The sequence below is a fragment of the Euprymna scolopes genome, chromosome 28 (genome assembly GCF_053919585.1).
Source record: "Euprymna scolopes isolate OS-2025 chromosome 28, ASM5391958v1, whole genome shotgun sequence".
Classification (NCBI taxonomy): Eukaryota; Metazoa; Mollusca; class Cephalopoda; order Sepiida; family Sepiolidae; genus Euprymna; species Euprymna scolopes.
In genome coordinates, this window is record NC_136509.1 from 54912247 (window position 1) to 54930534 (window position 18288).

The window sequence follows — 18288 nt, forward strand, 5'->3', positions numbered from 1 at the left end:
TGTTTTTCCTTTTAAAGAATTTACTATTTACACACCAAAATTAACAAAAATGGCTGTTGATTGATAGCAATTTATGTATTAAATTTTGTTTGAAAAACTTGAAAATCTTTATGAATCCTGTGATTGCTACTTTATACTAAGCAATGTCACCGATGTGATGACCATGAAGCAACGGAAGTTGCCCAATTTGTCTTATCCCTGTCATAAAAGGGTCCATCATTTCCTAGCATATGATAATGTACTAGATAAATTAAGCAAATGTTGAAATCATAGTGAAAATTAAACTCTGAGAAATGGAACAATTATTTATTACCCCCAAAGAAATTTGTGTGTATAGATGCTGTTGGTGTCATTAGTGATAAAGTGGAGAAAGGATTAGCAACCATTGTAATGCTTAAAAATATCCGTTATAAAATTAGTTTATTGTGCAAAGATGGCTTTCAGAGACAAAATCGTCACAAAGTTAAAATGCTAAAAACCAAACCAATACTTGCTCTCATGTTACAAACGGCAACCACATCTATTTCCTATTTACTTGCCTTTCCGCAAGGGCATAGTTCAGCACAAGATCAGTTTTGATATGGGACAATCCAGCTCCCCAAAGAAGGGCACTCTGGATGTAAACAAAAGTGAAGCTTGTCTGTCATGAAGGATTTCTCTTCCACTGACTGAGGACAGAAAAAATGAAGTGTAGCAGCAGAACAGATGCTACACTGTGATCCGGTTTCGAAAGCCAAAAAGTTAACTAGCAAGTATTTCATCAGCCATGGAAAGGGGGGGGGATTTCATCAAATCTATTTTTAGATTGAAACTCAAGGTAAAAAACCCTTCCTTTCCCCCTTTCTTTTGGATTTGGATTCAGTCTCATTTTCTCTTTGACCCGTAAGCAGGTATGATGCATCTCCAAGCCTGGGAGCACAGAAAGAAGAAATGCTTTCTACATGCATCTGTAATTCCTTTTAAAATAGTGTTTGTCAAAAATGTTTTGTCATTGAAAAAAAAAAAAAATAACTTCCTCAGTAATAATATTGTCATCTGAATGTTCTTTTAATAAATAAAACAAATGTTTCTTATAGCAATTTAAAAACCATATTCTCCCTCTTTTTACTATAAAAAAAATTGTCAGCTAAATATTCAAATCAATAAAACAAATGTCATTATTTTGAAATGTATTTAGAATGAGTGTTTTTTATGCCAAACTGCTTTGGTTGACGGTATAAGAGCTAATCTTAGTGTGAAGCAAAGATGACAATCTTTCTTCACTAATGCCAGGTGACGCTGTTCTGTTTGTGATGGACAGATCTAAGTTTTGACCAAAAAAAATGCAAACATTAATACTTTAAATAATTTAAAACTGCATAGAAATTTTCATTATTAAAGAACTTGACTGATACTGAACTCTTTATTTCATGTTTTTATCTTTTACTTTTTTGTTTTCAGGAAGTTTATTTTCTTTTTACAAGATGAACGGCAGCAACGATTGGTGCATGCAGGACGATGTCAGTGTAAACGATCCTGAAATCCACCATTTAATGAAGGAAGAAAAGTTGAGGCAAAAACATGGATTGGAATTAATTGCTTCAGAGAACTTTACAAGCAAAGCCGTTTTGCAGGTTCTTGGATCCTGTTTAACGAATAAATATTCAGAAGGTTATCCAGGAGTAAGGTTAGTTACAAAGGACAGATGATTGTTTTTCTCCCCCTCCCACCCACCTAGTTTTTGATTAAAAACCAAGTAATAAAATATTTTGTAATTTGAAAATGTGACCCATAATTATTGTTGTATAAACTATCTGGATTGCATTAAAACAATTTGAATATAAAACAACTTTGAGAAGATCAGAATAATAGACAGATAGTTAAAAAAAAAAAAAAAAAAAATTCTTTTGATTATCATTGTGGGGAAGAAAAAAAGAACATAAGTCATACTTCCGCCTGATAACAATAGGCAAAAATTTTATCTGAGCTTTACTTTTCCAATGTATTTTCAAAGTTATGGAGACATTGATAACTCAAACTATTTAGCTGATCAGGCTGTAATTTTACATTTTGGCTGCTATTATTAACCCTTTATAACCTGGTTGAGCTAATTCGTTCAGTCATAAATAAATGAATATAATGGCATAAATAAAGTCGGAATTGATTCAGACACGCCTTGTATGTTCAGTATCTGGGTAGATGACAGATACCTCCAGATTGCAACTGTCCATTGCTTATATTCAGTATACCACCATCTAAAATTAAAAATAAATATTTTTTTAATCATCTACATCATAATTCAGATCATAAAGGGTTAAGGATTAACTTTAAAAAATAAATTGTAAAATTGGTAATGGTATAGCCTTTAAACCAGCTAAATTGACTCTTGCTGATGTATGAAACCTCTTTCTCATTGAGGATGGGCCTGCTGGAGAGCCCTACCCAGACAAAACATTAGGCCATTGACTGATATGTCTCAGTGGCAACAAATAGCATGTTGTTTGGATGCCAATATTAGCAAAAAAAAAAAAACAGACCTATTGGTGCTGGTACAGTTTTCTGAATTGTTGAGTATCAAAAATGGCTTATCGAAAACTGAAACAACCACACACATCCACTGCGATAATTAAATTATCTTGATCCTTCTTATGGTCGGAATTGATGACAACAAAGAAGAGTTGTGTTAATGCAAATTAAAGAATTACATTTGTGGTTTCGGGGACCACCCCAAAGGAAAAGGAGAAATCATCCATTCATGGTAGCAGGGAGAGATAAAAAAAATAGAAGAAGAAAGAGGTAAACTTAGACTTGTTGGCTACTCATGGTCTTGCAGAATCGAGGTTTGTACAGGTAATTTGAAACGATGGTGTTAAGAATTATGAGTTAAATGCCAACTGGAGAGTTATGGCTCTCTGGTTATTGATATAAGTTGGTGCATTGGGAACCTTTACTTTGCTCCCCACCAACTTCACACTTTTTTCAACAAATAATTATTACTTTATCCAAAAAGACCAGTTGGCAAAGTGTTATTCTTTTAAATGACTTTTGCTGCTCAGTGATACAGACTTTGGCAATTAGTGCTGAATAATTTGTCCTTTCGCTCTTTGCACGACATGAGGGAAGTCGTTATTTGCCACCCAGGGCCTTTGCTAGAGTGACAGTCAAGCACTAAGAGACCAATCAGGACCCATAACGTCATTCACTGGACATCATTGGAGAAGAATGGGGGGTGGGTGTATATATATGAGAAAGAGAATTTACTTTGTAAGTTGAATTCATTTGTTTAACAGTATTGTAACAATTTGCTGAAATTATAAACTAATTCTCTTAACTTTCAGGTATTATGGTGGAAACGAATTCATTGATCAGATTGAATCCCTGTGCCAAAAACGTGCTCTGGAAACATTTCGATTGAATCCAGAAGAGTGGGGTGTTAATGTCCAACCCTTATCTGGCTGTCCTGCAAACTTTGCTGTCTACACTGGTGTTGTCGGCCCTCATGGTCGCATAATGGGGCTTCATCTACCAGATGGGGGTCATCTTAGTCATGGATTTATGACTAACAAGAGAAAAGTCTCAGCAACATCTGTTTTCTTTGAATCCTTTCCATACAAAGTGGACAGCAAATCTGGTCTCATCGACTACGACATTTTGGAAGAAAATGCCAAATTGTTTAATCCAGCACTCATCGTCGCAGGTTTGTAGTTTTTAATTTTTCTTAAAACAACGCTCACGTTATAAAAATGTTATATATATTGTGGCATTTATGAGTAAGACCTAGTTTATTTTGTATTAATATTTAATTACTTGTGGTTAGTTGGCTAAAATGGGCGTGTCTAAACATGCATAGTAATACAGATGATTAGAACCTCATTGTGCATGCATGCCTTTCAGCTATATCCACTCCAACCGTTTCACACCACATGTGAACAATTATAACAGAGATGCAATTTTGTTAGAAGTTAATGTCCCCGCAATGATGCTTCGTTAAACACAGTTGAGGGAAAAGATAACAAAATACCAATGTCTTATGTACGACATGAAAAGAAACTGCAATCTTACGGAGATCTCCATTAATTTAAAAAACTACCTCACAAATATACCTGGTTAACCAAGTGCAAGAGAGATGCTAACAATTGCTCTTAAAGGGACAGTTAGAATTTTAAAATGATCTCTTGGTTGGAATATCTGGATAAATGTCTGGCATCTTGTAGTATGTTCTATAGCTAGAACAATAAGAAAATTAAAAAAAAATCTCAACATGTTGCCTCTCGCTGGGATTTGGTGAAATCAAGACCTTGTAATAATACGTGCCAGCTGGATCAACTTGTCTTTTAAATAAATTCATTCACTGGAAATTTAGTGACATCTTCAGCAATGTCAGTCAGATGAATACAAATATAGCAACAGTATTACAAAATAGCATTCCATCATATCAACCTCTACAATATAATCACTTGGATTGTTCAAGGGAGGTCACTTCTGTTACTTATTTTATTATTACAGTATTTTAGTTCTAACAAATGATTCTGACAAATATCTTCTTTTTTTTTATTTTGTATCAATTTGTGAAAACTGCACTCTTGAATCTGACTGCTCATTTAATACCAATGTTCCCTTTTCTTAATCCACAAAGATTTTTTTAAATCTAGTTAAAATAACATTTAATCGTGCTTAAAATACAACTTGAAGAAAGTTACTTATTTCATCTCTCTTGAATATTGGCCCAGTTCAAAAATACTAAACCATCAGTGACAAGTGCATATAGATATATGACAAGTGCTATAGATATATTGACCTAGATCTCAAAAAAATCACCAGGTTGTTGGTGAACTGAAGATTTAATGTCTCAACAAGTAAAACCTTTTTGGCATTGAAAGTTTGTTGCATAACAATAGTTTTTTTCTAATGTAACTTTATGATCTTTGTAGATTTTCTCATTAGCTGTCTGTGTTGATTCTGCCTCTGCAACTTTTCATATAGAATGTGCTTGGTTTCTAGTAGCTTATGATGTAACCGTCTTGAGGAGCAATACTACTCCCCATTGGGGAGGTTTAAATCCTCTAAAACTCTGAATAAGACTGGGTAAATATGCTGAGATTGTCAGCTAAACGTTAATTAAATCCCGGACAGCGACAGGTGACCTATAAAAAGGGACGAGTTTATTGTTTGATAAAAACCAGACATATTTTTTATTGTTTGGGACAATGACAGCAACAGATATTTTTTTATTGTTTAAAACAATGACAGGAAATGTCAGAATAAGGAACGATGACATTGTCTGGCCTGAAGAACCCTGGCTCAGATGTTATGGGTTTCTGAGTAGAGAAAATTGACAGAATTTGATCGCTTGGGGTCATGTGAAAGGATTTCATTTTTGGTTCCAGATTTACGAAACTGCGGACGGATTGCTGAAATGCACACACGCAAAATGTATCTGGGGATTTCCCAGAGACGTGGCTGGCCTTGATTGGTTTAGCGAATCGTTAGACCCACCCCGTGACCTTAGTATAAGAGCGCATACTCTGGTCAAAAGAGACAGATTGAAGCCAAATCTCGAGAAACACATGCTCCCGGAGGACACCATCAAGAGAATGAAGAATAAGACTTTGGGAAAATCTTGATATTTTCTGGTGTAATCGAACTGAACGTTGTATATATGTAAAACTTGAACTTTCATGAAATTAACTTTTTTCGTAGTTAGAAAACTTGAGTCTGTCTTTCTTTTCTGATGTGCGTGTGAAGCTTTTTGCTTTTCAGCAGAAATCAACACAAAGCTGAGATGCTAAGAATCTATGTGAAGGTCTCCCGGTAGACTAGACGCTTGCGACCAAAGCCAGAGGTCAGTTGCTGACCTGAGCGGGGGATCCTGTCACAAGCTGACTATTGAGTAAAACTTGATCCTTAAAGTTCTAAGTGTTGTTGAAATTGACACTTTCAATTTGGATACACGAATATTTAATATCAATTTGATTTGGTATTTTTACAAATCTTCACATATGATTTTCACCTGCGCTCTTTTCTGGTTAGGGCCACATTCTGCATTTGGCAACATGTACACTCTGTCTGCACACCTCTACAAACACATCACAATTATGTACCCAGTAATAGCATTATCTTATATCATTCATCACGACCATTGTACTCAATGATTTAAATATTTTATTTCTTCAGGTGTCAGCTGTTATTCCCGTCACTTGGATTATGCTCGTTTCCGTAAAATCGCCAACGAAGTTGATTGTCTCCTGATGGCAGATATGGCCCATATCAGTGGCCTTGTGGCTGCTGGTGTTGTTCCAAGCCCCTTTGATGACTGTGATATTGTTACGACCACCACTCACAAATCCCTGAGAGGACCTAGGTCTGGAATGATCTTTTTTAGAAAAGGTAAGAATCTTTGTTGAAAGAAATGGATAAATTTTAATAGTTACTTTTTTTATAGTCAAATACAAACAACAAAAATTTATTACAGGGATGTTATTACTCACTTTATACCAGAATTCTTTTTTAATACAGAAAATGCAAATTATGTGGTATAGAAATCTCTCAAGCAAATTTATTCAAATTTTGAAAAACGACAGCAAATCAGGAGGAAATCAGTTGATCTTGTCCTTATTTGCTGATATATTTCAAAGATAAATTTTTATTGAAATACCAAGTTTTATCTATATGAATAAATGCAAATGATTTTGTGCTGGCAACAAAGTTATGAATGAAATATTTATTAAAACTTTATTTCCCGTATCCAACTATAAGCTATAGTGAGCAGGTGAAGTTAGCTTGTGTGTGTATATAATAGTGTTAAGTTGGCTTGTGTGTGTATATAATAGTGTTAAGTTGGCTTGTGTGTGTGTGTATAATAGTGTTAAGTTGGCTTGTGTGTGTGTGTATAATAGTGTTAAGTTGGCTTGTGTGTGTGTGTATAATAGTGTTAAGTTGGCTTGTGTGTGTGTGTATAATAGTGTTAAGTTGGCTTGTGTGTGTATAATAGTGTTCCGGGTAGTAGTCCTCCTCACGGTCCTGTATGCATGAGAGTGAGACGTGAACACTATAGAAGTGATGTGAAAAATGGGGTACGCTCCAAGCAAACTAAATCGAGGTAGATTTTGAAAATCCCCTAGGAGAGCCACACCACCAATATTGAAGTTCTGGAACAAGTCTTACTGACTAGTATTGAAACCACCATCATTCGCCTCTGCTGGGTAGGACATGTCCACAGGATGGATAATTCCAGGATCCCCAAGAAAATGCTATGTAAAGAACTGGATCAGGGTACAAGACCATGAGGAGCTCCCAAAAATGCACTACAAAGGCCAACTCAAGCGTACTCTGGCTCTAACAAACATTGTCCGATCCTCGTGGGAGGAAAAAAAAGTTGTCCTGTTATTTGTTAGGATTTACCTAACAGCCATATCGTTTCCAACACTATTAGTTCTTGGACTACAATGGCAGAGCAGATTGCCACATTATGATTTCAATTGTACAGATCTATAAACATTTTGAACAACTGCTGAGATGGTGTTGTAAAATATTTTTATTTTATTACTAGCAAATAATTACAAAATCTTATTACCTCAACATATCAGGAAAGTGAAAGAAAACTTTAAATATAAAATTTCAGACTATAAATGTTCAGCTTTTATTATTTGCTCTCTTGTAAATAAAAAAAAAAAGCAAACATACTTTGACAATTGCTCTGTCCAATCATGTTCTTGTTCGCCTCATAATATGCGTTTATGGTGAACGAATATAAACTACACTGAAACTCCGACTGAAAAGATATGTGGGAGGGAGGGAGGGGGGGTAATTATGACAACGGAACCGATACTACACTATCCATCCACAATAAAAGATAAAAGAGGAAGATATAATACCTGGGTGGTTAACAACCCCCCTCTCCCTCCCTAAAATAGACCCTTAAAAACAGGAAGCTAATTCTTCTGACAACAGAATTGATACATTAAAAGATATTCTGATTAAATCAAGTTTTTTTTTTTTTTTTTCTTTAAATGTCACAAAAACATTTTTAAATGTCACCTTTACCTTTGATGCATTATTAATGCTTAGTTTCCATGTAAATTATCTTGAAAATGAAATTCTAAAGTTTTTCAAACTTTTTTTATCATACGAGCTGGCTGCTCGGTCATAAAATATGCATAAATATTATATTCGAATTCATACAGAAATTGAGACATGCATGCAAAGATTGTTTTTCTAAATAGTTAACTTGTAAGTAAAAAAAAAAAAACTAAGTCTCTGACTGATTTTGACCTCTTAGCAACCCACTTTTTCCAGATGAAAACCAATTAGTTTTCCACATCTGAATATCTTGTATATCAAATCTGTAGATCAAAAATCCATTGAACATATATTGAGAAGTGTCTTCACACACATTCTCACTTTTCTAGATAGACATACATACAGATCATAGGTTGAATTAATTTCATTAATAATAGTAATAGTACTATTATCGATAAAACAATTGCGTATATAGAAAACATGCAAATATCGAGATTTGTTTGAGGAAGTTTAGAGTTTTTTTATATGTGTGTGTGTGTGTGTGTGTGTGTGTGTGTGTGTGTGTGTGTGTGTGTGTAATTTCAAAATATTCTATTATAAATAAATTGGGAGAAAATCATTAACATTTATTCATAGCTTAGTACTGGTATAAGCTTTTTTAAACAATCAAATTTATGCTGAGTATGTGTGTGTGTGTGTGTGTGTGTGTGTGTGTGTGTGTGTGTGTGTGTGTGTATCTGTGAAAGTGTCTGTCTATGTACATTTCCCTACACAATAACTCTGTCAATTTTCATTCAGTCTACAGACTCGAAATTTGATATACAGGATATTGAGATTTGGGAAAATCTTTGTAATCCATTTTCGACCAGAAATTTGACTGTTAAAGGGTCAAATTTCAACGATTTGACCTTTGAGAACTCTACCAAATTTCTCCGCCTATTTCGGGTATAAATAATTGACATTTTAGATGTAGGTTCCTTGGACATGGATCTAACTTGATTTGAGCCCAAAACAAATGTTAAAGGGTCATAATAAGGTTCAAAGTTAAAATAAATTTGACCTCTGTGGTCTCTACCAAATTATTCAGACAATTTCTGGTCTAAACATTTGAAATTTTACATAAAGGGTATGCAGAGATAAGGGCAAGCTTTTTCATCGTTTTGGATTGAAAATTTGAGCTACCAATATATAAATGTATGCATGTTTGCATGTCTGCCTAAAACTTTTGACAGAGGCAACGGATTTTTACACGATCAGTATTGTTTTGAAGCTCGACCCTTCGGACGACAAATACCGAAAAATTGGCTAAAAACATTAATTTCTTCACCCTCAACTGGGCCCTTTTCTACAGAGAGGGGTTGCTTTTTCACCAATATTTTCGATAGTCATCTCCTTTTTGATTGTCTAGCCTTAATTTAAACCTACGTCACTTCCTGTTTGACAGTGGTCGTAACAGCAAAGACATCACGTTTTTTTTTTCCCATTCTTTTCGTCCTTCATGGTATGTGTTCGAGCCTGCCTTCATACTACCACTTTTTTTTTTTTTCTCGACACACACCTCCAAACACCAACGGCAATGCCGGGCACACATGCTAGTATATATATAAAGGTTGGTGCAAAAATAGTCTTTATATACATAGTAGAACGTCAAAAAAAAAAACCATTTTTGCACCAACCTTATATATATATATGTATGTGTATAGTTGGCAAAACTTATAATTCTTCTTATGCTAATACAGCTTTCTTTATATGCAAAAAAGCAGCTGATAAATGTTTTCCAACTTTATTTCATTACAAAACTAAGTTATTTAAGAATATTTGTAGAATGACAATGTATAAAAACAATACAACAGCTTCACAAATTCTACAAATTTTGTTGGTATAAAAAATATTTTATTGAAAAAATATTTAAATGACTTCATTTGAAAGCTAAATATGAATATTTTTGTTGTACTTAACTATAAAATGAAAATTCTTTTTTCTTTTTTTTTTTTTTTCTTTTTTTTTCGCATTTAGATCTGTAAAAAAATATAGTTTTAAGAAAAGTCTGTTCATTTTTTGGAAAATAAATTTGGAATTATTAGCTGATTTTTATCTTTGTGTTTGATTGCAGTATAATTCATTTATTGTTTACTTTTTTTCATTGCAGGTGTAAGGAAAGTGTTAAAAAATGGAAACAAAGTGATGTATGATTTGGAAAAGAAAATCAACGAAGCAATTTTCCCTGGTCTTCAAGGTGGACCACACAACCATCAAATTGGCGGTATGCTAATATATATAATTACACATACACTCACAACAAACTTATAAAGTTCACTTTGATTTTCAATCTGACATTGATACTTGATTCAGACTAGCCTATTTTTTTCCTGCTGTTATTCATATGAAAACTTATATTGGAGATATTTTCCCTTAGTCACTGGAATAGATTAAAAGAAAGTTATTTTAAATTATACTAAGTTCTCTTCCTTGAGTTTATATATGTCACAGATTAGAGATCAAGTGAATTATCCTGTCAGATATTACATTGAGGTGATACTTTCAGGATGATCCTAGCCAAAAAGGTAAAGCTCAATATTTAAAAAATAGAGCAATATATAATTTTAATGATTAAAGTTAAATTCTGTAAATCAAAATATATACGCATATATTTAAGTTAAGAATTTATTGTTTGAAACAAGGAATATATAAAGAAAAATTATGTTTGTTTCCTTAATCCATGGATTTTCCAACTACCATGTTCAACATTGTACAAGGTCCTCCACAAGAACGTACGGTTGCACACTTAAAAAGTGTAATTATTACAGGCTCTCTAGCTAATTATGTCATCAGAGGAAATGAAATACAATTAGCAAAATGTTCAGCTATGAAAAGTATTTTGCTTTTCAGCACATATATTGAAAATGTTATTCTTGGATTTCTGGTTACGTGAGACCCTTCGAAAGAAGGGAAATAATAATATTTGGAAAATCAATTTTGAGCATGGCATTCGACTTCCAGTGGTGAAAAGTATATATTGGTAAATGCTTTATTTCACTCGTTATTTTTTATTTTCTAATTTCTGTTTCTCATTCCCTTTTCACGTCACCAAATCTAAATCTTTATTTTCAAAAAACTGTTGCATTCCATGCATTTCACAAATTAGTGCTTATTTATTTCACATTTTCATTATTTATTCCTCACAATTAAGGAATTATGACTGTTCTGAATTTCACTTTCTTAAAACTTCAAAAGCTCAAATCCACCATTAATAATAACGCTTTTTATTTTCAATTCACAATTCGCATTTATCCTGTTAAATATTTTAGATTTCTTAGATGAAATGAATTAGGATTAATTTTTTTTACTCGCTAGATTTTTAACTTAAAATTTTTATAGTCTTCAATTCCTTGTTTCTGTATTGTTCCATAGTATAAGTTTCCGCTGTCATTGAGGTCTTAACATGCTGCATTCAATTAAGCCTTTGACTTCATGAATGTTTAAATTTACTTGATCAAAATGTATCCCTTTTATTTTTATCATTTCATTATTTAATAAAAATTAATTTTTAATTGCAAAAACAATTATTTAAATTTTTTACTGTTTATATTCATAATTTTTAAACAAAGAAATGCTGAACGAGATGCTTAGAGAGAGAAGGGCAGCTTCCAGTTAGCCGGGATGGGGGACTTGAGATTGCGACGTCAACTAGTCAGTTGATAGGGGGCAGCGAATGATGACGCATGGACAGCTCTAGAGCTGACAGGGAGACAGATCGAGATGACTGATAGGCGCGCCTAGCCTTGACAGAATGCGGGGGTGAGCCTATGGACACACACATGCTCGCAAGTCCAACTGTCAGATATGTGAAACCTTGGCATTGTTTTTCCTTTTTTCGTTCCACAACTTATTTTGTGGCCCGCGTGCGTTCTGTTGGCAGCCACCGGTATGAGAAACTGATGACATAGCAAACGAAAATAATAAAGAAATGGGGTAAAACCACGACACGCAACTTTGGGGTTGGCGGCTTGTTAATGTGTTGGCACATTATTTTGATAAGTATTTATTAAAGTTTTTTCATTTCTAATATATTGAAACATAATAGGATGTTCAGATTAAACAAAACTAGGCATGGAAAAGATCTACCAGTCTGTCCTTCCATTTGTGCATGGCACAAGAAATTTATAGAGACATGGGCAGTATTTGATAAAGTGAGAAATGAGCAACGAAGAACATCTGAGGAAAACATCAGTTGTGTTTCACAAGCTTTTACTCATCCTCTTATGAGGTTCATCCGCACTGCTGCTAGACTGTTCCAACTACCATGTTCAACATCGTACAAGGTCCTCTGCAAGAACATCTGGTTACACACTTAAAAAGTGTAATTATTACAGGCTCTCTAGCTAAATGGCAAGCCAAAACAAAATTTGAAGACATGCTGAGATGCATTTCTGAGGATGGAGCATTATTTAAGCGAGTCTGTTTTAGTGATGAGCCATCTTTTTATGTTTCAGGGATATTAAACGGACATAATATAAGAATCTGAAGATAAGAACACTTTGAGACTAGGGAACTTCACCTGGATAACCAAAAATGGAATATTTGGTATGGAATTGTGTTTGATCAAATAATTGGTCCATTTTTCTTCGAGGCAACAATTACTGCAGATGTTTATCTTGACTTTTTGACCAAATATCTGGCACAACAACTGATGGACTTAAAACTAAGCAAGATGGTGCATCACCACATTGGGGACGGCATGTTCGTCAGTTCCTTAATCAAACATTTCTAGATCGATGGATTGGAAGGGATGGACCAATTTAATGACTATCGCGTTTGCCATACATCTCTCCATTTAACTTCTTTTTATGGGGTTATGCAGAGGATTTTGTGTATCAAATGAAGATATGGGATATTGCTGACTTGAATCAAAGGATTTGTAAACCTCCATTGATGGACCTATGCTACAGCAGACATGTCAAGAAATCTATTGCTGTTTTGATGTCCGGGTAATTAATGGTGCCCGTATAGAGGTCTATTAAATTGAGTTAAAAACTTTAATAAACAAATCTAATTAAGATATCTCATAACTGCTTTTGAAATAATTTTTTAATTTGTAAAGAGACTCTGTGGACACTCTGTATGCATGTATTTCGATCCTGGCTTGAGTTCGTTGCCTGTCTAGCTCCACTGATGAGCTGTGATACAGCGAAACAGTACTGTATGTCGATGACTATAATGCTCCCTGTCTTGGATTGAGCATATTGGGAAGTGATATATAAACTGCCATTAGCATATTAAGTGATGCTCTTTGTGTAAACAAATCGAGCTTAGGTATTTGTCGAATGTCAAAACATTGTTAATTCACTACCTGCACAGCAGCAACTGAATAGGGTAATGGTAAGGAGTTTTGACTGTCGTTTGGGCGGTCAGGTTTCGATCCTGACTTGAGGTAGTTACCTGTCTAGCCGAATTGATGAGCTGTGATACAGCAAAAGTTCTGTATGTGGATGACATATATATATATATATATATATATATATATATATATATATATATATATATTCCTATTCATAAAATGTGTGTGTGTGTGTGTATATATATATATATATATATTTATATATATATTTATATATACACACACACACACATTTTATGAATAGGAAAATTACAGTCAAGATTTATTTTTAAAAAAAATTTTTAACCAATGATTTCTTATTAAAAAAAAAAATTGTCAACTTTTATAAATTAATATGGTATCAATTGTGTCAGTATTTTCGAACATATGACTAAAATTTTGGATGTATTGCTTAAACAGAAACTTTAAAAAATTTAAATTTTGAAAATTTGTATGACTGAACCAAAAAAAAAATGTAATTATTTTTCTTCCAATTTAAATTATTTAGCTCTGGCAGTTGCACTCAAACAAGCACAGACAAAAGAGTTCAAGGATTACCAATTGCAGGTTTTGGCGAATGCTAAAGTGATGGCTAATGAGCTGATGGCCCTTGGATACACCTTAGCAACAGGTAAGAGTTTTGTTCTATCTTATTATTGTATCTTATCCAAACCCTTTGCTATTTAGGGAGTTTCATTGAGGTTTCATGCCTTTCTCTACAGTATTTTAAACGTGATATAATTTGAATTCCAAAATCGGCGAGGTATGCCATATTTTGTTTCAAATTTATATTTCTGTGATCAGAGAAAATTGATTTTTTTTTTTTTACATAGGCGTCATCACTTATCAAGGCCGATAGGCCATTCAAGGATAAGGGTTAAAGAGTGTAGAGTAGTCAAAAGGACAATATAGTAATCGATAGTAATGGAAGTTCGGTAAATTTGTTAACTTAAGTGGAACGGCTCATCAGAAACTTGTTCACGTTGGACTTGAAGACAACCATATTATAGAAAGCTGGAAAGCAGAAAAACGGAAGACAATTCCACAGGCGTAAAGAGTGGGAAAAATTATTGATAATGTTTTCAGCTAGTCTAGTGTTTCTTGTGAAAGTTTGGCGAGGGGGGGGGGGCATAGATTGAAGCTCAGTCGAACACTTTCCATGAAAATAACGATAAAGCAGAGACAAACTCGCAACATCTCTTCTGTGAGATAGAGGTTGCAGCGAAGAGAAAAGGACATCTCCCACCAGGCCACGAAGTCTATTTTGAACCCTATCAAGGCAGGACAAGTCTTTTCTAGCAGCTCCTGCCCATATGTGGCAACAGTATTCCATCCTTGGACGTATCTGGCTCTTATATAGATAGAGAATTGCATCGATAGAAGGATCCGACCATTTTTCCAGCGGCCTTGACAACAGATTTGATGTACGTATTCCATTTAAGATCAGGAGTAAAGGTCAAGCCCAAAAGCCTGTCAAAACTTGAGGCCTCCCCAAGACGAGAGCCATTCATTTTAATTGATGCCAGATGGGGATCAGAACGTTGATGATGTAAAGATAGAAGCTTGGTTTTAGATGCATTAAAAGTAACCAGCCACTCCTTTACCCATTGTACAACGTGATCAAGATTAGAGGAGAGAGAATCGGAGAGAACTTAGTCGTTTACTGTCTTAAATGTGCTACCATAAATGGTAGTGTCGTCAGCAAAAATGTCTACGAATAATGTAAGGATGTGATTTGGAAGATCATTAATGTAGATCAGGAAAAGAGTTGGGCCCAGGATGGACCCCTGAGGGACTCCAGCATTTATACTGTGAGCTTCTGATTTTTGCCCATCAACTTCTACTCTTATGAACCTATCAGAGAGAAATGATTTAATAATTGAGAAGACATTTCCAGCTATACCATAGCTGGAGATCTTGTTAAGTAAACCTTTATGCCATACCCTATCAAAGGCCTTTGATATGTCAAGAGCAATTGTCCTAGAAAGGTTGAGAGATTCGCTAATCCTATGAGATATAACTGTAAGCACATCTGCTGTAGATCTAGCAGAACGGAAACCATATTGTGTGCCACTAAGAAGGTTATTTTTGCTGAGATGGTTGATTACTTCTCTATTTAACACAGATTCCAGCAACTTACTCATGACACACAGGAGATTTATTGGCCTGTACTGAGAGGGGGATGAACGATCACCTGAATTCTTAAATACAGGGCATACTGATGAGATTTTCCAGGGTGATGGGAAGCAATTTTCCTTAAGACAGTGTTTAAAGTTTTGTAAGTATGGGTGATGCTTAGGATATAATTTATTTATGGTTTTGTGATCCTGGAAAATTGATATTTTCTAAATTTTATTTATTTATTTTTTTTTTTCTCAGATGGAACCGATAACCACTTGGTCTTGTTGGATGTGCGTCCTCTACAATTGGATGGGGCTCGTTGTGAGAGAGTGCTAGAACTTATGCACATTGCTGTGAACAAAAACACTTGCCCAGGGGATAAAAGTGCATTGAAACCTGGTGGTCTGCGCTTGGGAACACCGGCTTTAACGTCTCGTCAATTTATGGAAGATGATTTCAAGAAAGTTGTCCACTTTATACATTTAGGTTAGTTAACATTCTTTCCTCTCTTTCCCTTTCTCCTCAGTTATTTTCCTTGATTCTTAAGATAATATAATTTTTTTTTTCCTGCATAAGTCATCGTTTGCCTTCTCCACAAAGGTAGAAATGAACACAATGAGAAAATTAACAAAAACAAAAAAAATCAGGGGCACTCTGATTTGAGACAAAATTTCAGTCTAGAAGGATTTCTGTTTCACTAAATGAGGACAGAAAAAATGAAAATCCTTCACTTTAATCTTAGTCAAAGGGAAATCATCACCGAAATGTACATGCTATCTTATTGCAAATGAGTTCTCAATCAGAAAAATGTATGCCACACAAGGATGACAAGTTTAAAAAAATAACCATAAACTAGTAATTTACAAAGAAGAAGAAGAAGAAAAAAAAGATCCCCTCCTCCTTTTTTTTAATAAAGGGAGCAAATGTTGAGAATTAAATACAAGGGGTGTTTCAAAAGTAATGCTTTCTATCTTATTCCGTCCAAATGGATCAGAGGGGATTGCAGATATTGATAGTGTGAAACTAAGAAAGCAGCTGCTGTCATGAACGTACGTCAGAAGCAGAGATACGTCATTGAATTCCTGGCATTGAGAAGGATGGTGACTATGTAGGAAAATACTGGAGCACAAAAGTTTTTCGTTTTAATTATGCCACTCCAGTTTTTGTAGCTTTTCAACTTTTGAGTTAAAAAAAAAAATATGAGGCTTTACTTTTGGAATGACCCTCAGGTGTGTGAATGAGGATTAAATATAATGAAATGCCATGGAGACAGTCTATGAAAAAGATAAAAGCAAAACAAATTAAACACTGGAATAAATCATCATAAATGACAAATTTACCAATCTTCCTTGATCCAAACTAATTGGTAAATCTGATAATTTCTTTGTGTGTTTAATTTGTTTTCCTTTCTTTCATGCATAATGATTGAACAGATAAAGTGAAGTTATATATTAGTCTGTAACACAAAAATTGCGAATCATCGTGAATCAAATTTTAGAAGTTCAAATATATTTAAAGCCATCTACATAACAACCAAAAAATTTGTTGCCTTTCGACAAGTCTAAAATTCTAAATTCTAAAATGTGTTTTTCTTCAATTCTTTCAGGTATTGAATTAGCTAAGGAAGTGAATTCTAAGTGTGGTCCAATGTTGGCAGATTTCAAGAAGATGCTTGAAGAAGATCCAGAAACACAAGAAAAGTTGGCGCAACTACGAGAGGAAGTCAAAATATTTGCAGAGAAATTCCCAATGCCAGGCTTCGATGAGATGTGAACAATTTCGAATGGACAATTGCGGATCATTTTTAATTTGAATAAATTACTTTGCTCTAAAAATGATTATATTCGGAATTATTTAAAATTGGAGAAATCTGGCATATTTGTTGCAAATGTCAAGCAACATTTATTTTTCTAATACTCAAACATTTTAACCGTTTTCTGATTGACCTTTATTTTCTCCTGATTTGATTAAATTTACCTATGAGAATTCATTGATTTGAAGATGTTAATTTTTGTTTCATTGATTAAAATTTAAACAAAACTTTTCTACATGGATGGATATCCATTTCAAGATTTTGATTGCCACTACGCCTTTCACCAATAATTTTTTAATCATTCGTAAAACCCTTTTTTTGTATGCTCTCTTGATATTAGCAGTCATTTGGGAAACAGTATGATCTAATTTGAATTTATGCAAGAAACTTGTATACTTTTTTTTTTTTTTTTTCTCCATCATCGCTATTAAAGACTTGTTTCAAAATTATATTCCAAAAAGATTATTGGAAAGTATCACTACATTAATAAAATAATTTTACAATTCCTGCGTCTGTTTCTTGCCTCTTTTCGGATTTTTTTTTTTTTTATGCTTTTATTTAATGCAAAAATCTAATGTATTAAAACTTGATTCACTTTTTTAAAGAAAATTTTGAGTACAAAATAAAATCTGTCATCATGAATTTCCTTTATATTGTAATTAATGAATTAAATGAATTGCATTTCCGGACGAATCATCCCAGAAATTTTAATGGAGCTTATCCTGTGATACATTTGACTATGAAAAAAATAAAATAAGAGCAGAGGCAGTCTGGTCAGACTGAGAAATATGGATATCCAGTGCATCAAGACACTAAATCAACAAATAACTTGCCAAATAGTTTGTCATCTGAGGGCAGGCAACAATTTTCTATCACAAAACAAATAACCAAAGAGCGTCATCACTGTGCCACAACAGATGACTATTTCTACTGCTATCACAAAAAGTGGCAATGACAAAAAAGTAAATATTAAAATATT

At 33.9% G+C, this 18288-nt stretch overlaps 1 protein-coding gene across 6 annotated transcripts in view; it reads left to right on the plus strand.

Annotated features, from left to right (window-relative positions):
- The window catches only part of LOC145249636 (serine hydroxymethyltransferase-like), a 38462-nt gene extending 20648 nt beyond the window's left edge, over positions 1-17814 (plus strand). For all 6 annotated transcript variants that reach the window (XM_080111388.1, XM_080111387.1, XM_080111391.1 and 3 more), the window contains exons 2-8: positions 1441-1666; positions 3318-3676; positions 6154-6366; positions 10148-10261; positions 13884-14006; positions 15755-15982; positions 17103-17814. In XM_080111388.1, coding sequence (XP_079967514.1) covers positions 1464-1666; positions 3318-3676; positions 6154-6366; positions 10148-10261; positions 13884-14006; positions 15755-15982; positions 17103-17269 — 1407 coding nt within the window. In that variant the 5' untranslated portion in view covers positions 1441-1463 and the 3' untranslated portion in view covers positions 17270-17814. The remainder of the gene's footprint in view (positions 1-1440; positions 1667-3317; positions 3677-6153; positions 6367-10147; positions 10262-13883; positions 14007-15754; positions 15983-17102) is intronic.
- Positions 17815-18288: the final 474 nt, after the last annotated feature.